This window comes from Lepisma saccharinum, chromosome 10, assembly GCF_977018435.1.
Source record: "Lepisma saccharinum chromosome 10, izLepSacc3.1, whole genome shotgun sequence".
NCBI lineage: Eukaryota > Metazoa > Arthropoda > Insecta > Zygentoma > Lepismatidae > Lepisma > Lepisma saccharinum.
Genome location: NC_139238.1, coordinates 77340849 through 77365169, shown reverse-complemented (window position 1 = coordinate 77365169; position 24321 = coordinate 77340849). Strand labels below are relative to the sequence as shown.

Sequence of the window (24321 nt, the reverse complement as noted above, 5' to 3'; positions counted from 1 at the left end):
TACTAATAATAGCACATTGGAACTTAATTCCTTACCTTCTTGATAATGTGCACATGCACGCGCACACACAAAAAACCATGCTCAGGCACAGTGGAATATTCTCCCGTATAACTGGTTTACCACCAGTAAACCAACTTTTCTCATATACTGTGAATATATAGAAATTGCCATAAAATTTAAATTGTCAGACTTGTGTTTTTGTTTTACTTGCATACCTGCATTGATGTTTTTATTTCTTATATCGAATTAATAATAATAAATAAGAATTGTTGCAGTAAACGAGGACTAATTTTCAGAATATGCTACTGCCCAGGCTCTAAGACAGTTAGCTTGGAAAAATAATGTAATTACTAATGAATATAAAAAATATTTATTAAACTCATACATTTCATTATACAGCATTTTTTAAAAAAAAAAATTAGATTTTTTGGATCCATACAAAGAATTACTATTAATTTCATGCTTATAAATCATACTTCAATAAAGCAATGTATAATGTAAGAAAAGAAATAGAAGACTGTAGAAAAGATACAATGGATGGAAGTAGTAATATGCATATATTAGCATTACTAACAATAATAATAAATAAAGTATGTTCAATTCAACGATCCAATATGGTGACATTTTTTGTGTATGGTAGCAATTTATGACTGGAATAAGTTTTCCGCAACAGGTTTAGAAATACATACATATGTACATCTTTTGATGGTACAAAACAATGATACATTTAGACTCAAGTTTTGGGAGTTTAAAGAATGGACTTGTTAGTGTTGTTAAAAAAAATAACAGATTCTGTTTCATGCCAAAGAGTCTTAGATCAGAAACAACTGTTAACAAATAGTCTTTCTATGAAAAGGTCTGCTTGAGGTATCAACATTCAATGTTATTGAAAAAGAATTTCTGCCAGTATAAACACACAAGAAATTTCTTTGCCTAAACTGCAAACAGTTCACCATCACCTATTTATAACCACAACCACTTTTTCCTTCTTCTTTCTTCCTTGCATCAAGTGATTCTCAACACAGGCACATTTCTTGTAACTTCTTTTGAATTTGACAGTCAATGTGAAATAAAAAATTTCCAGTGTGTGTAATGAGATCATGGACCATACTGGAATAACAAGCAATTATATGACATGAAATAAAATATAACAAACAAATAAATGAGTATATTTCTAACTTAAAACCTCGAGCGCCTGTAAACCCTCTCCAGCTAGGAAATTTTCAAGTGCGTGCTTTTCAAATTTGCCACGATATCCAAAAAAAGATCGTATCTTGGAAACTAATTATCCTAGAGAGATTATATTGGTTTTCTTTCGGAACGACAGGGCTTTTAGAGGAGATGAAATTTATACATTGTCAATGGAAGTTTCTTTTTCTTTCTCCAAGCTCCTGTGCCCACCACAATTGACCACAGTGAATGAAAAATGTAGCATGTGCAGTGGTGCATTCCAACAGTCCATGCTAAGTTTAATTCAAAATAGATTGATACTTCTTGGGGAAAAAAATAACAACAATGTTTAAGAGCGACAGAGTTGTTAGCTTACCGAATATCACTTCTAGCATGGCACTATGGTCTATAATCAAATTTGGAGGGAGTAAGACAAAAGACTACTCCTTGAGGATATGTAATGTCCCCCCCTCTCAATTTTGGGAGATAAGGGAAAAAACTGAAATTATGCAACATTTTCGAAAATCGTAATTATAGGGAAACTTTGAAAATTGAAATATATCATAAAAAGCAGTGTTGAAGAATTATAGTTTATTTTATAAGATCTATCCCATAATACTCAGAGGAAACAAAGTACCTTTTAAAATTCTGGTTGTTAATAATTGTTGTGTTGACTTCGTGTTTTAAGTTCACTTTATGCACAGTAAGGCTAATTGGGACTAGATCTACAGTTTAAAGTGGGATCCGAACCACTATGTGCCTCCACCAGGTCTCGAACCCGGGACCCCTTAATTACAAGGTGACGACGCTACTGCTGCGCCATCGGGGAGGCCTGTTAATAATTGTAACAATGGATATATTATTTTGATATTTCAGTATGTCATACCTCCATATGTGTACTAATGAAGAAAAAGAGAAAACTAAAATATCATGTGTAGTTTTCAAGAAATTGCTCGCTTATTGTTGCCACGTGGTGCTGGAAAAACCTTGTCTCATCCATCCTCAAAGAGTTTACAGTTAGTGGGAAGACCCTTTTCCTGTCTGACTGCTGAAGGTTAAAGCATGACAACTTGCAGAATGAAGATCATTTCTGGGTAAAATCGAAACAAATAAAAGAAAGAAAGGGAAAAAAAACAACAAAAAAACCAGCTCCAAGTTTTCAAGCACGTAAACCTCCATGCTTTTCCCCCTGATGACCCTGTTCGAAAGCTGGAAGCTGAGTTTAATTTGTTTCATTTAGTTTTCTAGCTACAAGACAGTCAGATTTTTTACAATGACTATTCCGGCACATAATCTTTGGGCATAATTTGAAGTTCTAAGGATAAGTTTTCCAAAGTAAGAGACTGAAGTACTGTCATATATTCTGTTATTTTTTTGAATCTATTATTATCAAAGCACCATAAAACAAGATATGTGTGTATTATAATTTTTCCAGCCATGATCAAACTTGTTGGGACGTAGCCTACATAAATGATTACAAAATAAAAATAAATCAACCTTTTTGCAAGTATATAATAACATGAACATACCAAGTAAAAGAGGAAACACTCGCCAGACACAGGAAAAAGTTAAATTTTCGTGGTTGGCCATGAACCGCATCTTCATGTGTAGGAGCGAAATAAGCGATGAGACTGAGGCAGCTTACTTCGCTTCTACACCTAAGGTGTGAAAATTTGAATTTCTTCTGCATCTGGTGAGTGTTTCCTCTTTTACTCGGCATTTAGCCCTTGTGAATTTGAATTTAAAATTTTGGGTGTGGCAGCACTTATGCTACTTTGCACCCATCACACTATGCGCGGTCCAGCCCCTTATCATAACAAATATACAAGCGTGTCTGAAAACTAAAATATCCCTACCTGGGTTAAAAGCTGTGGCTGTAAAGGGACACTCAGGACACATAAGGACAAAAAACAGGACAACGCACAGAATTAGCCTCGTTAGTCTGCAAAAAGCAGTCCAGGGTGTACAATGTGGAAGTGAGGCTCACAATTGGGTGTACTATATGGAAGGTCACACCCCATTTAGACCTTGTGGCCAATTTTCCTTTTTTTTTTTTTTCACTTCTCTCTCATAACATGAAAATAGTAATGCATAGAAAAGTCATTCTCTTTATAAGTAACAGGTTTATTTACGAAGAATGTAATTATATTAACCTTTAGTGAATGTGAACTTTTCATATGCACGCTTTTCAAACAAACAAAAAAAATGATATATCTAATTGCCACCGATATTGAAAGGCTATTTATTAGGGATGGGACCAATTAATCGGTACTCTATCGGTATCGGCCGATATAGGCATATCGGTGTATCGGTAAAATTACAGATTATTTTACCGATCCGATATATCGAGAAATATCTTATAATTTAGTGTAAAATTCTGCCATTTTGTTGTAATTTTTATGGATAATCTCCATGCCCTTCTTTGTAAAAAAGTAAATGTCTAAATATTCAACTTCTTTTGCACTGTGGTCACCTCGAAACACACATTTATTAAGATCAATTAACATTTCATGTTCATCAAGGACCATTTCTAATTTTATATCGGATCGGTAGAATATCGGTTATCGGTATATTTTATATCGGTACTTTATCGGTATCGGCCAAAATTTCATATTGGCCCATCCCTACTCTTTATATATATGTAATAGTTTCACAAAGTTGATATTTATTTGTAAGAAATTTATTAATGGCTATGCGACCTCATAAGTTTTTTCAAGCCTGGAGAGTGACCTGTCCAAGGGAATCACTGCCTTATTCAGTGAGCACAGAGGAAAACTAACCCACCTCACCTGAGTACTTCCACCTTATCCTACTTGCGGTGGTCATCAAACTCCGGAACGACACTGCTCTGGTAAGTCCCAGTTTCCTCTTCTGCCCTCCTTATCCACAATTTTATTCCTTTGTTTAGTGGCCGTCTACTGGAGGAGAATGACCTGCTGGTAACAAATCATTTGTTTTTGAAAGAAACATGTAAAATTATGCATTGTAATTTTTATACTGGGTATTTGCACAACATAAGAAGTACATTTTTGTTATACAGAGAAGGGAAGATTAACGGAAACAAACTGCTAATGGGAGGGTAATCCATTCTGAGTTGGCAACACTGAACCATCATGCTTTGCAATGGGCATTTATCATCACAATGTTTGCCCATTGCATGTAGTGCCTGAATCAGTGCAGAACGAACTTTTGTGTGCAACAGTTCCAAGGTAAAGCAATAAAATGGGAGACCTATCGAATTTTCAAAGAGGGCAGATTGTTGGATCATTTAGCTGGTGCATCAGTAATGAAGACTGCCACTTCAAGGCGGACAGTGTCGATGGTTATGGTGACATACATAAATCATGGCAAAACAACATCAGCGAAGATAAATAGCGAACGAAAGCAAAACCCTAGGCGACAGGAATCGCTGAGTATTAAAGAGGACTGTGACAAAGAACTGTAGAACTCCAATGGCAAAAGGACAGAACAGAACTCAATGAACATCTGGCAGAACCCATTTCCACAAAAACAGTCCGGTGGGAGTTTCATTAGCTCAACATCAGGGGTAGGGTTGCCACTCCTAAACATCGGAATTCTGTCACCAATGCCAGTCCATGAAAAAAATGGTGTAATGAGCAAAAAACATGGACCTCTGGTGACTGGTAGAAGGTAATATGGTCAGATAAGTAGTCTTCCTTGTTTGTTTCTGGCAACGGAGCATGTGTATGTGTGTCGAACATCTAAAGAAGTGTACTTTCTGGACTCACTGTATCCTTCTGTCAGACATGGAGGCAATCTGTGATGGTTTGGGTGGCAATCTGGTATTCTGTTGACCCCAACATTCCTCTGCAAGGTAAAATTATGGCCAGTAACTATGTGGACATTTTTGGTGCATCCTATGGCACAGCTGTTGGTCCCCAACAAGGACGCAATCTTTCAAGATGATAATGCACATATTCACACTGCCAGAGCTGTTCATTTTTGGTCTATGGAACATGAAGATAAATTTCAAGACCTTTCCTGGCCAGTGCAATCAACGGACCTCAACAGTATTGGACGAGTGAAGTTGAAAAATATTTCTTTCGGAATTTGAAGAGAATTACCCACTAACTTTATTAGTGCTTTGGAGCATTCTATCAAATTTATTTTAAATTTAGATTTTTCTGCATACAGAAGTATTATCATGACACAATGAATCTACCTGCATTTCACACAGGTGAAGGTTAGAAATGTGTCATTAGACTGAAAATCTTCATTTCTTAAAAAATAAAATGAGAGTTTTTGTTCATCATTTTAACAATGAAATGTAGTTTTTATATACCACATTCAAACCCGAAATTTGGTGTTTTTGGACAGAAATGTTGGTATTTTATTTACCACAAATATATAATCCCCTTACCTTGATATTAAAAAGAAATTAAATGGCAGAATTGGGCAATTGAATTCCAACTACTTGTATCTAAATATTCACTTAAGATTTTTGTCGAGCACATGTATATCCTTCCAAAATAGGGAAGTGAAAATTTAAATTATTTTAAAAGGCAAGTATATGCCATTGATACAGACAATATTACCAGGTAACCAAGAAAGTTCATGCGGTTTTAGTACAAAGAAGAAAAGGACCTTATATTTATTCTGCAAAATATCCACCATCTGCTTCTGCAACCTTTTCCCATCGTTGTACAAGCCTGTAGATGCCATGTTTGAAAAAGTCTTTGTGTAGGGCCGCAAAAACTGCACCACCACGTTATCAACCTCCTCGCGAGTTTGGAAATGTCGATTGCGCATATGGTTGTCCATAGACAAAAAAAGATGGTAGTCTGATGGAGCGATGTCGGGTGAATACGCTGGATGTGGCAGAAGTTCCCAGCCGAGAGAAGAAATCACCTCCAGGGTCATCTTTGCTGTATGCGGTTTAGCGTTGTCTTGGTGGAAAAGAACACGCTTCCTATTCACTAATGCAGGTTGTTTTTTTGCAAGCTGTTCGGCCACTCTTTGCAATTGCACGGAGTACACCTCTTTGTTGATGGTTTTACCACTTTCCAAGAACTCATAATGCACAATCCCAGCCGTAGTACACCACACACACAGCATCACCTTCCGCTGATGAAGAGCAGGTTTTGCAGTTAAAGGTATGGTGTCATTTGACGATAGCCAATGGTATGAGCGTTTCTTGTTATCGTACATTACCCACTTTTCATCACACGTCAAAATGCGGTCGAAAATTGGACAGTTGTTGTTCCTAGTGAGCAAGGAAGCGCAAATGTTCAGTCGTTGGAGACGGTTCGCAGCAGTCAGCTCGTGCGGGACCCACTTACTCAGTTTCCATGATTTGCCAAGCTCATGCAAGTGCACACGAATTGTTTCAGCACTTACCGCAAATCGTTGAGCGAGTTCTTGACACGTTTGACGTGATTCCTCTTCAATTGCTGCCTTCAGTTGGTCCACATCGAGAAATTTCGGTCTGCCCGATCGAGGTTTGTCTGCCAGTGTCTCATCGCCACTCGAGAAGGTCTGAAACCACTTTTGCGCTGTCCGTTCACTAATTGTACCTTCTCCAAACGCTGCACATATTTTTCTTGCTGCTTCCGCTCCTTTTGTGCCCAACTTGTACTCATACAGTAAACATGCCCTGATTACTGCATTCGACACAGCCATGGTTCACTGCGAATACTTGCTCCCGAACTATCGAGTGCGACCTGTTATCTACGTTAGCCGACGTGCCAAGGAATGAGCTTTCCGCCAATCACACATACATGTACCCCTGGCAGCTGAACTGCGTACTACCCCACGAAAACTACGACCAGTTGTAAAAACAGCATGAACCTTCTTGGTTCCCTGGTAGATACCAAACTTCACTATATGTACCATTAAGGCTAGTACAAAATAATCTTTCAGAAAAAAAAAGTTAACTGAATACTTACGGAGGTGGAGGTGGCTGGAAATCATGTTCTGATCCAAGCTCATCAACATCGTCACCTGCTTCATCTTCTTCAACGACTAAAAAAAGAAAGAAATGAGATCTATATGCCCAGCTGAATATGTGGTACACAATAATCTCATAATTGTAGAGACAATATTCAGTTAATTTTGTTGCTTAAAAATCTTGAGAATATAAATTTTAATTTATAAACATATTTAGTTTCAAGTAATTTCTTAAACTGAAATGTCGGTTTTAGAAAGAACCTTGTGACATGTAACTAAAATTTGTATTTTATCTTTTAACCATATTTTATTTTCTATCTTTTTTTTATTTTAAAATTACGTGCTGCCTCTTCCACTTTTGATTAATCACAGCAATTAGTATGAAATGATGGGATAGTCCCAGGGAACACTTATACTCAGGCCAGAGCTTGAACCTGGAACACCGTGGGTCAACTGTTCAAAAAAAAACAAAAAAAAAAAAAAAAAACGGATAAATAGATGCAAGTAACATATACAAGGCACACGTAAAAAAAAAAAGGCCAATAATTTTTTACTTGGGACTGGCAACACTGACGAAGCTGCGTGTGCATGGAAGCATGCTTTAGTATTTTGTGCCTGCAACAGAGGTATATTTCTCAATGTGCAGGTGCGTACGTGAGAGTAACAGAAAGTTGAAATAGAAAATCCCACCAAATGCGAGGTGAGGTCTGTGATTAGATTTCTCAATGCAAAAGGACCGAGTGTAGCTGACATTCATCGGGAATTGTGTGTCATTTATGGACCAGCAGTAATGAGTGAAGGAAAGGTAAGACAATGGTGATGTGCTTTTCAGGAAGGACATTTAAATGTTCATGATGACGAGTGGAGCGGCAGGTCTAGTGTTCAGACGGACGACCTTGTGCAACGTGTTGATCATAAAGTGCGATCCAATCCCAGTTTCACCATTACCGATCTAGGCAAGGAGTAGAAAAATAGCCATATAGCATCAAAATAAAAATTTTCTTGCTTCATTTTATTCTCTGTAATAACCAATTGGCCCTTTTTTTTTTTTTACATGCCCCTCGTATGTTTCACACTTACAAAACCCTGCATGTGAAATCAAGTTTTATTATTATACCAATGTTCAAGTTTTCAAACTGATATTTTAATAAACATATTTAGTTAGAGATAGGGAGAGACAGAGAGAGAGGTACACTTACTTTCTTTCTTCTTTCGACTGTAGGCTCTCTTGGAGGTTTGAGGAGGCTGATCCGTCTCCCCATGGACCAAGCTGTTTCTGTACATGAGAAGGGGCTGCCAATCCTCCCCTCGACTAGAAGGCATTCCCGCTGCAATGCGTCTATCCAAATAGTTCAACCTGTAGAACAGAAAATTAAATTGCTGGTATAGGCATATTGGTGTATTGGTAAAATTACAGCTTTATAGGCATATTGGTTTTCAGTGGTAGAATTACAGATTTTTTAACGATCTGATATGACTATTAATAGCCTATATTTTAAACTAAAATTCTGTTTGTTACTACAGTAAAACCTCGTTAATCCAGACTAATAGGGGGATAAGTTGACTGGTTTAACTAAAGTCCAGATTAACTGGAATAACCTAAAAGAACAGTAAAAAGTGCATTAAAACTCCATTTATAGCAACAAAACACGTTTATTATGGTGTATTTAAAGGGCATAGGCCTAATTACACTATAGCAACAAAACACGTTTATTATGGTGTATTTAAAGGGCATAGGCCTAATTACACTATACAGTACAGTACAAAGTCTGCGGGAAACAGAATTTAATCAGTGGTTGACTGCCTTTTCTTTGGGAAGTTCTCTTGTTGACTTCTACACACATTTAAAATCTTGCATTATTTTTTTTTTTTTTTTGCCTGTCTGGATTAAGTGAAGTCCAGCTTATCAGGGTCCCGATTAATGAGGTTTTACTGTATTTTTATCTTTTAAACATATAATTCATGTGCTCTAGTTTCATGAAGTAAATATTTACAGCAAACCCATTGCTTTAAACATTTACTTTTTCAAAACGAAACTCAATGCAATCACCAGATTAAATATGTTAAAAGAATAATTCACTTTCTTTAAGGATCATTTGCAAATTTTATATCAGATCAACATCAGTAAATTTATTCTACTTCATTTTTAATTGCAAACATTTCATATTGGTCCACTCCTACTTTACACACAACACTTGTATTTATCTTGTGCCACTTTTCCACCACTTTGGGCTACTTTGTGATAAAGATTACATGAAATTGAAGAAATGATCTCTGAATAAAAGAAACGTCCAGGCCAGGACTCATACACAGAACCTTCGGTGGTGAGAAGTGGATCGCTCAACACTTGATTGGCTGCAGTCCACATAGAAAAACTTATGATAGTTAAGTTGCTGTGTGTGCACAACTAACTTGTAGGTGCTAGAAAACACTAATTCGTTCAATTATTAAAACTTCCCTGACTGGAAAGACTGAAGAGTTCATCTAGTATTTGATACTGTCATGAATGTAAAATTTCACACACACACACAACACACATAACACGCATGTAGGTATGGGCAATATACATGCATGCATTTCTGTTCAATGTTTCATGTATAATATTACGTATGTATATTGGGGATGGAACAAAATACTGAATAATATGTGTAGCACTATAATCTTTTAGAAAAATTATAAAAAAAAGGATCTGGGCTACCTGGTTCTGAAAATATCCAGATCTAAAGCGGAAATTCAGGTACCTAGATCCATAACCGAGACCTGGGACTAGGATATTTCAGGTTATGGATCTAGCCACCCCTATTGCATTAAGACTAATAATAGTAACAATAATAATATTAATTTTCATTGAGAATCAATAGCCAGGTGTAGTATAATAGTAATAGATACAAGTAAATTGTTGCAGGCATGGTGAAAAGGTTAAAGTATTTCTTGTAGGGATGGGCTGATATGAAATTTTGGCAGATACCGATAAAGTACCGATATAAAATTTACCGATACCGATATTCTACCGATCCGATATAAAATTAGAAATGGTCCTGGAAGAACCTGAAAGGTTCATTGACCTCCTTAAAAATGTGTGTTTCAAAGTGACTGCAGTGCTAGAGAAATTGCATATTTAGACATTTACTTTTTAAAAAAGTAGGCCATGGAGATTACCATAAAAATTCAAACAAAAATGGCAGAATTTTGCACTAAACTATCAGATATTTATCGATATATCGGATCGGTAAAATAATCGGTAATTTTACCGATACACCGATATGCCTATATCGGCCGATACCGATAGAGTACCGATTAATCGGTCCCATCCCTAATTTCTTGTATTACATCGGATCTAGAAATTTCTTCATACATGTATTCCCTGATTTTTGTCAGGGACCTGCTTTGGCAGGTCGTTACTCAAAGACATGAACTATTCTAGTAATTTCTTAAGTTGATTGATTTGGTTTATTTTACTTTGATTTTCTGCCACTTTTTGCTAACCACGAAGATGACAATGAGAGACGATATGATGAAATTGATGAAGGGACACTCACAAAGAACACCCACGCCCAGGTCAGGATTAGATCCTGGGACCCCTAGTGTTGTAGCGCTGTGCTAACCACTCTGCAGTAATTTCTTAGTATCAAGAAAAATCAGTTAGAATCAAGTGATAACAGTACTAGTAAGGAAACTTACACAACTCGCTTATCCTGTTTCAGCAGTTTGTTCGTGAACTCGGTGAGAATCTCCAGGAAAGGTAAGTTAGGTGGAGGTCCAGTTGGATCTTCTTGATTCTCCAGTGGGTTGACGGAAAACAAAATTCCTTCACGATGAAGAGCTGTAATTGCCTCACGGTTCTTCACAGCATCAAGGCCGAAGGACAGAGCGAACCGCTTCGCCAATTCCTTAAATGGACAAGTACACAGATTAATTTTGGTGGCTGTAACATGGATTTTCATAAAACCCATGCATATACAGTGGAAACCTGATTTTATGCTCCTGCATTTTACATTCAACCTTCATAGTCCCAGAAAAATGTTATAAAATTTTCCTAGATTTTTACATTTTCCCTAATTTAAAGGTTTTTTTGGGTGGTTCTCTGAGAAACGTAAAATTGAGGTTCAGCTGTATACATAAAATGAAAAGTCACGTATTTCATGAACCATCTCCCCAGATGATTACTGAGGCTGTCCTACCATTCTGAATCAATATCAATTCTCTAATACAAAGAAAAAGTTACCCCTTGTTCATGACATGAAGATACATCCTCAATCTTGGCCATAATGGAGTTGGTGTGAAGACCACCATGCCCTGGCTGCATTTACAAAGTAAACAAACATTGTGATGACAATTGATGGTATTCAGTGAACAACTTCTCCTACAATTCATTGCATGAAATCACACCCACTGCCATATTTTCAGCAAACAGATCGGATTCTGCATTAAAAATATGCCGGGTAAGCATTGTGCGTGTGTTGATTCAAAATATGATTATCATGAATCATACGATGAATATGTACGTATAAAGATATCACAAAATTTCTCATAGACTTTCCTTAACACACACGAATCTGTTTGCCGGATTTCATGCTGTTTCTTACCAAAGTGTACTAAGTGATGTCAAGTTGAATATATGATCCATTTGGCTATTATTACTAGGGACATGCACATTTCATGCTTGAAGTAAACACAATATAGAGATTGTAATGTTTATTACAGGATATTTCAAAAAGGTGGAAAGTATTTTCTACCATATTTTGTCATCAAATGATGTGAAATGAAATGGAGACACGAAATCGGCTGTTTATTTACCAACACAACACTTCTGCAAGTCTGGATAATCCTCCAAGTTTTGCAAAGTTATGGAAAATTAATTCTGTTGCACAATGTAGGGCAAACAAATAGAGACTTCCTTATTGCATGCCTTTCATAAAAGTGTATTACAATGGAAAGTATGTCGCACAATAAGCTTAAACTTAAACTTCCAAATCAAATTTGACATTTTGTTCACAATAAGAGCACCAAAATTTCATTTTAAATACCAAATTTTAACCCAAAATTCAGTCAGTTTTTGTAATGACATGCTTAACTATTATTATTACACTTGCTGCTAGCTGTATCATCCAACATAGCAAAAGGCAAAGAACATACAATATAAATAATTATAGATTACAGACAGCATTTCACATGAGACGGCTTCTGGATTTTCTTAAACATTATAAGCACACAGTGTGATGTGTAATCCCTGCCCAAATGTTGGTGTCTGTGCCATACCAAACAATCAACACAACTCAGCATGCATATGCACCATTGTCAGTATACCTTACTTTCTGGAAAACCCTTGTGCATATGGTTCCTTGTCTTTAAATTTGTGTTGAATTATACAAGTTTTTCGTTCAGAAAAAAAATATGTGTTAATTTAATTAAAAACCCTTTCATACCTTAAGGCTTATGAATTCCTCGCTCTGCCGGTTCAGTCTGTGGCCTTCCCTCTGCAGATCTCGGAACAACATCGTGAGACTCAAGGCCATTGTACGAGCACAATTCACCTTGTTGATCTCTCGTGCTTTTCCCAGAGTGGCTTTGATGATATCACCGTAATCATTGTAATACTGAAATACAAAACATATGCAAATTAAATTATGTTATCTTACCTACAATACATATGAAACTTCAAAATTTATTCTTCCTTGCAGTCTTAAATCTGTATATTCTTTATTATCTAATCAAAAATACAGTAAAACCTTTTTAAGACTGGGGCAAAAATGTTATAATGCGGGAAGATATATAATCAAGGAAAAGTTAACAATTTTCTTTACTGTGGCGAAGGCCAGATTTATGAACTGGGGGAAATAAAATCAGGAACATAAAATTGAGGTTCCACCGTATGTCCCTTTATGAGTGGTGGTGTGGACTGTTGAGGAGTGACCACACAACGGAGTGGTTGGAACACTCACCTTATAACAGCGATTCTCAAACTTTTCAAGCTGCGGAGTCCTTTTTACCCAAAGACGAGGCCATGGAACTCCATTTCTTTTATGCCCGTGAGAGCAAAATTGTATTCTTACAGTCAATGAGAATTTGGGAATTAAGTTTCTGAGAAGTATCGGTTTTAGCTAATACCATAGTACACTTCTAGCATTTGTGATGTTTTAGGAATCCAATAAAAAAAATCATAACATGGTATCAAAGAAAATGCTCTTACAACTGCATGGTAAGTATTCGTTAGAAAAAAAAAAATGTTTAAAGTGCGCTTGTTTCTTCTCCTTACAAAGTTCTTTCACATTTGGCTCTATGGAGGGGAGTTGCAGTCTCACGTCTGCCTCTGTGTCCAGTCTGTTGCGATTCATTGATTTTGTGGAAAGGTACTTCGAGAAACCAGTCTCGCACAGATACATACTGACAAAGGGAAGGAGCATTCTCACCACTTTATGTGATAAACATGGGTATCTTGACATTGCACCAAAATTCACCCAACGGTAATTTATCATAGTCTTTTCAGAAGTGTGAGATGTCAGATCAATAAGATTTTCATATCCACGTGCAACCAGGCTGAGAGGATTGTCTTCAACAAATGGATGTTTTACCCATGCATAACTTTCAAGATTCTTGTGCATTACATTTGAGAAGTTGAGAAGTATTTCAAGAGTGCATCACTTATTTCTTGCAGCTGCAAAGTGAATTGTTAAAAAATCTGGTCAGATTCGCTGATGCTTCCTACGAGCTATTCCAGAAAGTCCTTGACTGTTGGGAAAATACCAAACCCATGGTTTCGAAAACATTCAGCCCAGAACTGCACCTTCCTCTTGAAAGTACGAATTTTGTCAGATGCCGTGAAAATATGCTTTCCTTGAATGAATATTAGCTAAACATGCAATTCTTTTATGGAAAGCCTTTTGTTAACCTTGCAGAGCCCCAGGGCTCGACAGAGCACATTTTGAGAATTGCTGCCTTATAATGATCTCGGTCATTTTGGAAAAAAACAAATTCCCTGACTTTTCCAGGTTTTCCACATACCTGGAACCTCGATTTTAGGTTTTTCAGGTGAAGAAACTTAAAATGTCGGAAAATGTAAAATTGAAGAAAATTTTCTAACATTAACACGGAACATAAATCAAATTGGAATTCCACCATATAACATATTAGTTCATATTCTCTACCTTCTTCTATTTTTTATTTACCGTATTTACTCATGTATAATATGCACTTTTTTCCAAAATTTTTGCCCCCAAAAACTGTGGTGCGTATTATGCACGGATCATTCCATGATTTTGGTGCACATGCATTGATTTTTCATGTTTACAGAACCCTATCATGTTATATATCGTTGTAAAGCTTGAATCTTGCAGTTTCTGAATATGGAAACAGTATTCCATACTAGATAACGACACTAATGTGAAATGCGGTTGAAATAAGTTCATCAAAAAATGAAGAAACGTTCTGATTTTTATGGTACTTTGGATGAAAGAAAACGTAAGGAAAAATATAATAAAAATTAAAATGTATTACTTGCCAAATAATATGACATACGTGGAGTGTGTAAATTCCTTAATGGAAGAAATCTTGTGCTCCAAACTGCTATTTGGAAGGTCCTGAATGTGCCTCGTATAAATGTTAAATTAGTCACGAAAAGTATATATTTTGAAAAAGAAGGAATGAGCATTTGAATGGGTATGACGTCATTTACAACCTACAACTAAGAAAGCCATTTCTTGAAACTGGATTGTACTGCGCATTATATACGAGATATAATTTTTTGTCACTTTTACCCATCCAAAACCAGAGTGCGCATTATATATATATACGCGTAAATATGGTATTTGGTCCACTTTATGCACAGTAAGGGTAATCGGAACTGGACATATAGTTTAAAGTAGGATCCGAACCACTATGTGCCTCCACCAGGTATCGAACCCAGGACATCTTGATTATAAGGCGCCGAAGCTACCACTGCGCCATTGGGAAGGCCCTTATTCTCTTACCTTCAAACATGGACATAGAAAATATTTACCTTTACATAATGCTTAAAAACATCTGCTGCAACTTTTGTTGGCATAACATTGTAGACAATGAGCTTGCAAAATGAAGCCAAGAAGTTTCTTCTTTTATGCAGCTCTTCAATCTTGGTATGCTCATCCTGTTCATCTGAAAGCAAAAGAAAGGGTTACTTATCTACTGTGTACATATTTAGAGTACATAAAATACTTCTTTAAAAAATACATTTGAATTTAATAGAATCAGCTAGAAACAAGGGAAGGAATCAGAAGCATGGCATGCATGTAACCGGTGTTACCTTAACAGCAAAATGTGAAGAAAGCAAAATATTTTTTCAATAAAATAACAACATTGTTAAATACGGGAGGGGTGTGGAGATGTTAACGTCTGATTGCCGGTAACACTTTTGAAAAAGTCATGCCACTGGAAGGAATTTAGGAATCTCAAATAGAAATGTTCTTCAACTGTACAAGTTTTCCAAAACAGGCTTTCCACTCATTTTGTCAAAACAAATTCCCCAAATTTTCCAGGTATTTTTACACAATTCTGACACATTTTAAATCACTTTACCTCTGTGGACAGTTTATTTTTAGAGTGAGAATATGAAAGTAATGGCTACAGTTTCATAGAACACCAAGTATTTGCTTTACCAACATGTGAAAGACATATTACAAGCACCAAATAATATTTACTATTCCCTGCCTTTTCCACATTTTTAAGGTATGATTTCCTTTATTTCTAAAGGAATAAGTTTTTATGTATTGTGAAATTTCCCGATTTTACATGAAATTTTTAGTGAGGTCAATTTGTTTAGGGTAGGTATTTTCTTGCATGTCAGTCTTGCACCAATGAGTACTTGAAGATGACTCTGATGGGTAAAGGTAGATAAAGAATGGTGCTCATCACACCACTTCCTCTATGAGTACGATCAAGCACTGTCTCTGCATGTGCTTTCATGGCACAAACTTTGTCCTATTATTGCCTCCTTAATAAATGACAGCCTGCCCGATGGTGTAGTGGTAGTGACAAGGTGTCCCAAGTTCAAAACCTGGTGGAGGAACACAGCAGTTTGGATACCATTAAGCTGCATTTAGCATATCTGTGCATAAAATCAACCATATGCTGCAAAATATACTATGCCACCTGGATCAATATTCATAATCTCACAAAAGATAATTGTTTAATCCCAAAATCCAATTTCCCCTGCAATGCTATCGCCAAAATAATGAAAATTATGCATATTTAATTTTTAACGAAAACACAAAATGTGAAATAACACACTGTAATGTTCATTGTTAATTTTTCATGTTTCTGAAAGGTGAGGGATGCATTTTCCTACCCTGTTTTGTCATGAAATAATGCGAAATGAACTGCAAATGCAAAATAGACTATTAAGCATGAAATTTAGAGTTTATTTACTGATGAGACACTTTCTGACATCAGAATTATCCTGAGTTATGCAATTCACGGAAAATTGATTAATCATGTAGTAAATATTTAGAAGCAAAAATGGATCCCTTTATACAGGAATAAACTTCATATTCTGGTAACGAGATAATTTGTTATTAGAAGGGATAGGTTTATTTTGTGTAGTGAGTGCAGTTTTTAAATCAAACTTAGGATTATATTCACAATTTGAAAACCAAAGTGTCATTTTATATACTGCTTTTTCACCGCTATAACACCGAAATTTTATTTTATTTACCGCTTTTGAACCCGAAATTGACTGTTTTTGAACCGAAATTTTGCTTTGTTATTTACCAAAAATATGTGCGTCTATGCATTTTGCATAACTTCCAGGATCTTCTAGGATACTTAGACTGAGAAAGTGTTTGCGGCATTTTTATGGATGCTGTGAAATTTCAGAACTCTGGATAAGTGTCAACTGGTATCGATGATTAAATTCTAACTCATATAGTTTCTGATATGGAAACTGGCTGAGGCCTAAATTAAACTATACATAGTTTAAAGGAAGAAAAAAAAACACATGCAGTATATTAATAAGATTTTATAAAAAAATTAATTTTTGAATTTTGTCAATATACTACACTATTATAATAACTTTACCATCTTCCTCTTCAATGAAGACATAGTTTTGAATGAAATCATTCAACATCTGTTGCAGGGCCCTGTCAGGTGCATACACCAAGACTCGCATCACAGGATTACTTTCCAGCTGGTTGCAGAAAACGATTAGAAGATCACATATGGTGATGTATGCCTAGAGTACAAGAGAAATTAATAGAAAACATGTGTGGGGGAAAAGTGAATGGCATTTATTATAAATTCATTTTGCAAAACCAAATTCCCTGACTTTTCCCAGGTACTTTCAAATAACTTTCCAGTCCATGCTGTTATGATTTTAACATACTAATAAATAAGTTTTATCCTGCACCGGGGCCCTTCAGTCTATGGTGTCAGGCTTTGGGATTTTGCTACGGAGTGAGCACAGGTTTGAGTCTCCTGGGGGGAAGCATAATAACTTTCTCCTGAGTTTTCAGTGAATGTATGGAACCATCTTGAGGAAATCGGGGAGCTACAAATGAGTAGCATAACCAGATCATGAAAACCTGCTACAACGACTAGGGGTTCGTCGTGCTTACCACACATCACCCCATAACTGGCCTCTCCCACCTCTGCTAAGGCATGTGGAAATGAGTCCCGCAGTCTGTAGGTACGCCTTGCCTGGCAAGGGTTGTTGCGTCAGAGGTTAGTATTATAAGAACAATTTTATATTAAATGTTCCTAAAAAAAAAGAAACCATTTGGGAGGAAAAGGTTGCTTTTTTGTTTCCAATCCTGGTAAGCAAAAATAATTTCATTTCCCTGATTTCTCCAGGTTTTTGAGCACTTCCCCTGACTTTTCCCATTACCTTTTCAGCCCTAAGTTGATTTCCCTGGCTATTTCATGATTTCCAGGTCGATCAAAACCCTGATATTCAATGAAAACACTTATATCCACAAATAGTGTATTTTATGTGACCCACTTCATTAAAAATAAAAATAATGAAGACCAAACTTGTAATAAAATTGGAGCGCTGTTCAAGAAACTAATGCAATGGCTATTTTACAGGTTCATATCCACTTTATGAACAGATGGCCAATCAGAACTATATCTACAGTTTAAAATACAAACTATGGAACTTAAATGTAAGACCCTGTTGTGTAATAAAACTTGGGACCACTTGATTGAAAAGCTATAGTACTGAAAGCAATAGATTTGAAGTACACAAAATTATGGGGGGGGAGCATTATTTTTTTAAAAATATAGAGGAACCTCAATTTTACATTTTTCAGGGAACCAAGGTGCAAAAATTAATAATGGACTCTGGAAAAGATTCAGCATCATTCCATTTGAACCAATACTGTTACACTCCTGTTTAAAGTGGCACATACTTCAACTGCCCAACCTTACAAAATGTCCCTTTAACAGGACTGTAACTGCATTGCCTGAGCCTTGCTGACAATAATTAAGTGTTTGTCTACTAAGAAACATACCTCTTCTTTGAACATCTGGTTGGTCAACACAAGTAACATTTCCTGCATAACATCCATGAAACCACTGAGGCGGTTGCGAAGGCTCTCAAGGTCTTGCGTATTGCCTCCTCTATCACACGTGTCTTCAACGTGCTTCTGGTCCCACAAGATTCCAAAGAAGCAGGAAGAAATGCAATACTTTATTGCCTGGAAGAAAAAGCAAGAATCAAGTTTTATAGAAATCACACTTTGAAAGTACATTTTTTAACTATTATGGCTAAATAGTGAGGATGGACTGATATGAAAATGTTAACCAATACTGATAAAGCTTTGACATAATATTCACTGATAACTGGGGATGCTTAGGATGGGACATAAAAAAAGTTCCCTGATGTTTGGAGTGGAAAATATTCACAATTTCCCAACACTTGGAAATTTTCGAGATGGGAAATATTCAGCAAGTTCCAAAACTGTGAACATCTCACATTCTACAAAACTATTTCCCCCTAAGTAATTCCTTTCATGTTTCTGGAATGAAAACAGCTATTTCAAAGAACTTTCTGAAACATTCTAGAAAGCTTCAATAATTAAGCATCATTATTTCCCAGTGACTGTGATATATGAATTTAAAAAATAGAGATAAACTTGATTGATCTGTGGGAAAGTATATCTCAAGTATAAACCTGCACTTGAGAATAGCATTTTACATAGATTTTGCTGACAAACATGAAGCAACAATGATGAACATATATTACAATGTTTATGAATGTATCAATATACCGAAAAGAAGTACTCACTTATCTGCGAAACTGGTTTTTATGATGCTCTATTAATTTTGGTGAACATTGCTACCATTGCCTTGGGAACTTGTACTGTCTAACACACAGATGCAAAATAATCTAACACTGTTGTCTAAGACAACAGAAGTTCATCAAGTAACAGCACAACAGGTTCCTGAGAGGACTACTTCGTCATTTACTTCATTGGATGTTTTGTTGTAGATATTTAGGATGTTGTTGGAGCTATTTTTTTCAGCAGAATCCACATTAAAGTCCCAGTGACAGTAATTCACGCGTAATTTATAAAATTCAAGTGATTCAGAGCCAGTACACATTCTATGTTATTGCTAACAAAGGAATCATTACAATACCAATAGATCTACGCTAACTAAGAGAGTATGCAAGTGCTCCATAGAAAGACAAAGGGTTTCACACCATTTCAGATATGCTCCTTTTGCAACAGAATAACTTACTTCATCAGGGAAGGCCCTGTTCCCATCCTTGGCTTCCTTGATGCACTTGAAAAGGGAGTCCCATATATTCCACGGACCCATGTTGTGGCAGGCATAGAAAATGGACACCTTCTTCAAGCTGAAAACTAGAGAGAAGGTTTCATCCTCATCTGGTTCTTCCTCCTGAAAATAGAGAAAAATATTACAGTATTGCCTGAAATCAGAGTTGGTTAAGTAATGTAATGCACTTACATTGGTAACAAGTAACCTTTTTCAGTACCTGCATTAGTAACAAGTTAACGAAATTTGTTATTGTAACTAAAACAGTACTTTCCGTACTTAATTCAGCATTAGAGGACTATTTAATCAGGTTAAAACATGTTTTGCTGTGGTTAATGTGGTGAGGGTATTGTGTGAAAACATTGAACTTTCCCCACACAGTATTCTGTTGCTTTAACACTGCAGTGGTCTCGGAGATCACTTTTGAGCTCCACTGAAATTATGAGCTCTATAACAAGTCAACAATGAATATATTTTAAATAACGGATGAATGAACAGAGTTCCTGGACTGTTCCAGGAAGGTACACTAGGAACCAAGGTCATTAGTGGTGCCAAACCTGCAGTAGCATGTGAAAATAAGAGTGGATAACTATTTTGATCCACGCAGCCACTGCAGTGTTAAACTTGTGCATATAAAGTTTCGTTGGCAAAACATCAACTATTCAGAGCAGACGGATTACTTGTGCAAACAGTTAAATGTCCTCAGTGTGACAAATCAACAGTATTGCTAACATATTACTTTTGAAAACAATGTGATGCTAACTGTAATAAGTTACTTTTTACTTTTTTGAGAAACTTCCACAACTTTGCCCAAACCATATTTATTTCTATGGCTGGACAGAGAAACCAAATGCTAACTCTCAAAATGATCACTACAAGTTAGGGATGAACTATTGTCAAATCAAGCAATAAAAATTATTTTTGAATCTTTAGGATTCAGATTTTTTAGATTTTTGATTGATTGATTTGGTGTTTTAAGTCCACTTTATGCACAGTAAGGCTAATCAGGACTGGACCTACAGTTTAAAGTGGGATCCGAACCACTGAGCCTCCACCAGGTATCGAACCCGGGGACCCCTTGATTACAAGGTGGCGAAGCTACCACTGCGCCATCGGGGAGGCCCTTTTAGGATTTTTGTTTATACATTGTACGTATCAAGAGGACAAAAACTGCCAAATTTCAGATTTTTTCAGGTCTTAGTTTTGGAGTTATTGACTTTCAAAAAGCAAAAATCCCAAAATTTGACGACATTTTGAAATCTTGAGACAGCTGTAGATCAAAAACTATTTGACCTAGAGAGCTCAAATTGCTGTCATTCTCTTCTGCTTTTAGTGAGCTTTAATTTGAAAGGCAACATGACTGTGGTATTGTTTAATTTAGGGGAGAGCGTATGAATGGGCAGAAAGATTTAAAGATTGAAGACTAAATGTAAGTGATGAACATCGGAGTGGGAAGCAATTGAGGCAGTGAAACAGCAGATCGATCAGCAAATCAGTTAATTTAGTACGCTTTCCCCTCACTTGAATAAATGTCTCCATACTGAACTTTCATTCTGCTGTAGATTTCAGAAGGTTTCACTCCCTCTGACCACAAAAAATGAATAACACTTCATTGCTATTCTACGGTGCAAGTCAACAGTGTAGCGCCCATTTTGTACATGCTACTGCGTAGGCGCATACTGTTCGATCGCCACGACATCTTTATGGCATGTTGCTAAGGAACATTTTTGAGTGACGAAACACAAATTTTCGTTGTGCATAAATCTCCATGAAGTTTAGAATAAAATTCCTGTTATTTAATGACTTCCCCTCGTACATTTTTCAATTTGCTTATCTGATATTAAAAGTGAAAACTTTTGGATATTTTAATGTTATTTGTAGTCCAAAAATTATAAAATAGACTAATATGAAGACTTCAACATCAGCAACTCAGCATATAGTTGTGGTTTTAACATGGAAGTCAACAAATTTAGTAAATTTTGCACACATTACAATACAAAAACAATAATTTTCATAGTAACCCATTGCCGTCCCATTATGAATTTTGCACACAAATAGCCAATTGATGTCTTCAAAACATATGTTTTTTTAAAAAATATATTAAAAATGGTGTTTTTGAGATTTTCAAAAAATCTTTTTCCAAGTTTTTTTAAAAATTACAAAATTCAAATAGCACAGTCATTTTGCATTTCAAATTAACAGCAATTTGAACTCTATACGTCAAATAGTTTTTGATCTACAGCTGTCTCAAGATTTCAAAATGTCGTCAAATTTTGGGATTTTTGCTTTTTGAAAGTCAATAATGCAAAAACTAAGACCCAAAAAAATCTGAAATTTGGCCGTTTTCATCAACTTTACTGGTACTACCACCTCCTCAAAATATATCAATTTCTGAGATGTCAAGGTTTAGACCCTGGTTGATTTGACATGGAATAACTCTAATATGAAATTTTGGCCAGTACTCAAAGTACCAATTTAAAATTAAACGATAACCAATATTGTACTGATATGATATAATATTCCAAATGGTCCTTGAAGAATGTGCCCGACCCTGTGGCCGAGTGGTTAGCACATCGCGCTGCGACGCCAAGGGTCCCGGGTTCGAATCCCGGTCGGGCTTGGTTGTTTGTGAATGTCCATTCATCAATTTCATCATTTCATCACTCATCCCCATCTTCGCAAATTAGCCAAGAGGCACAAAACGCGAAGTAAAATAAACTAAATCAAATCAAATCAAATCAAATCAAATCCTTGAAGAATGTGAATGTTTCATTGACCTGCTTAATAAATGTATGTTACCAGATGATTGCAATGCAAAGCATTTCATATTTAGACATTTTACTGCTTTAAAAAGTAGGGCATGGACACTATATGTTTATATCTGCAAAAATTATAACAAAAATGACATAATATTCCATTAAATTTTAAGATATTTATGGATATATTGGATCGTTAATTTTTCCCATCCACACTAAAATGTTCTACCAATTCAAAATAAAATAAAGTCTATTCACCTCCTTAATGTATATATCTAAACAAATAACTGAAATGGATTTTGTCTTTGGAAAAAGACACACCATATTTGGACATTTATATTACAGGTACCAGGTTACATGAATTATACATTCACATGCAGTATGTAATCCCTCAGCTTTTCAACTGTTTGCAGTTTTCTCTCACACACCAAATTTTTCACCATACCCAGATTTTCTGAACAGCAGTTACACCACTTTTACAACAAGTTTACAAACTGAAAATTCTTTCTTCTTTGGTTAACATTGTGTAATTGAATTGGTTTCTTTTATTTTGCTTTTCTGCCAGTTTTCACTAATAACAAAGATGGGTATGAGTGATGATATGATGAAATTGATGAAGGGATCCTTACAAAGAACACCCATGCTCAGGCTGGTATTCAAACCTTGGGATTAATATTGTGTAAACATGGTGTAGTAATACAACACACTAATACACACACCACCTGAACCAGAACTCCATGAGAGTCTTTTGTTTCCTTACCAAGCAGTGTGCCAGGAACAACCAGTAAACCTTCCATTATCAGTAATACCACACAGTGGCAATGGTAAAATACTAGAACCAAACTATAAGTATTGGCTTCACGACATTACTAAAGTGTAAATCACCAACCCTGAGACCTTCTGTAAACAAAACCACGTGCATGAAGAAAGCATTGCAAACTCATAGAAATAAAATAATCCACACGAAAATCCAGCGTTGTTACAGGATTCATTATGTAAGGTAAAACAACGGCCAATTTGTAGTATGGGATATGCTGCCACAAACGACGTCTCGCTTTAAACCCAGTGCTCTTTCTTTTGTACTTATTGCTTCACCTTTATGGTTAACTCTTTGCACCAGTAATCATTTCCCATAAATTTGGCTTCTTTCTTGCATGCAAATTGAATATATTTTACTTGCATTTTTTTTAGACAAAACGATATAACATGGTAATGTATATTTCTAAGGTTTGATATAGATATCAGTGTATTTGAAATTTGTTTGTAGATTTTATGTAAATTGTATCTTACGTAAACAAAATATATAATGGGCACAAACAGCCATATGCAATGCTGTAAGTCTAATAAATATATTGATGATGATCAAAACAAGACAAAGAAAGTTCGTAAATTTATTGCAGTTGGAAACTTTGACAAGCATCCTAATAACGATTTTTGTTCCGCCAAATATAGTGCACTTCGTAAAATAACTTGGTGACATGGCAAGGCAAGATAAGTGTGAACATTTTGTAGGAATATGCATTGCAACTTTCAATGAGCTTGTTATTTTCTAAAAATAATCGTGTGAACAGCAAGGAAGTAGTGCCACTTTCAACATGACGAGTTCTATGTGTGCGGGAAGGTCTCCGTTCAGTGATACATCGAATCGGTGAGAAGGTTTGTTTACAGAAGGTCTCAGGGTTGGTGATTTACACTTTACATATGCATGTCTATACCCTGTCCCAGATAACTGTAGAGCGGG

At 36.0% G+C, this 24321-nt stretch overlaps 1 protein-coding gene across 3 annotated transcripts in view; it reads right to left on the bottom strand.

Moving 5' to 3' along the window:
- Positions 1–354: 354 nt before the first annotated feature.
- SA1 (stromal antigen) overlaps positions 355–24321 on the bottom strand; it is a 65496-nt gene continuing 41529 nt past the window's right edge. For 2 of the 3 annotated variants that reach the window (XM_083129947.1, XM_083129948.1), the window contains exons 14-23: positions 19786–19947; positions 18555–18740; positions 17125–17278; positions 15074–15207; positions 12504–12674; positions 10759–10967; positions 8277–8434; positions 7077–7152; positions 3960–4106; positions 355–1110 (exon numbers count right to left, since the gene is read on the bottom strand). In XM_083129947.1, coding sequence (XP_082986073.1) covers positions 3980–4106; positions 7077–7152; positions 8277–8434; positions 10759–10967; positions 12504–12674; positions 15074–15207; positions 17125–17278; positions 18555–18740; positions 19786–19947 — 1377 coding nt within the window. In that variant the 3' untranslated portion in view covers positions 355–1110; positions 3960–3979. The remainder of the gene's footprint in view (positions 1111–3959; positions 4107–7076; positions 7153–8276; positions 8435–10758; positions 10968–12503; positions 12675–15073; positions 15208–17124; positions 17279–18554; positions 18741–19785; positions 19948–24321) is intronic. The other variant, XM_083129949.1, reaches the window with a different exon arrangement.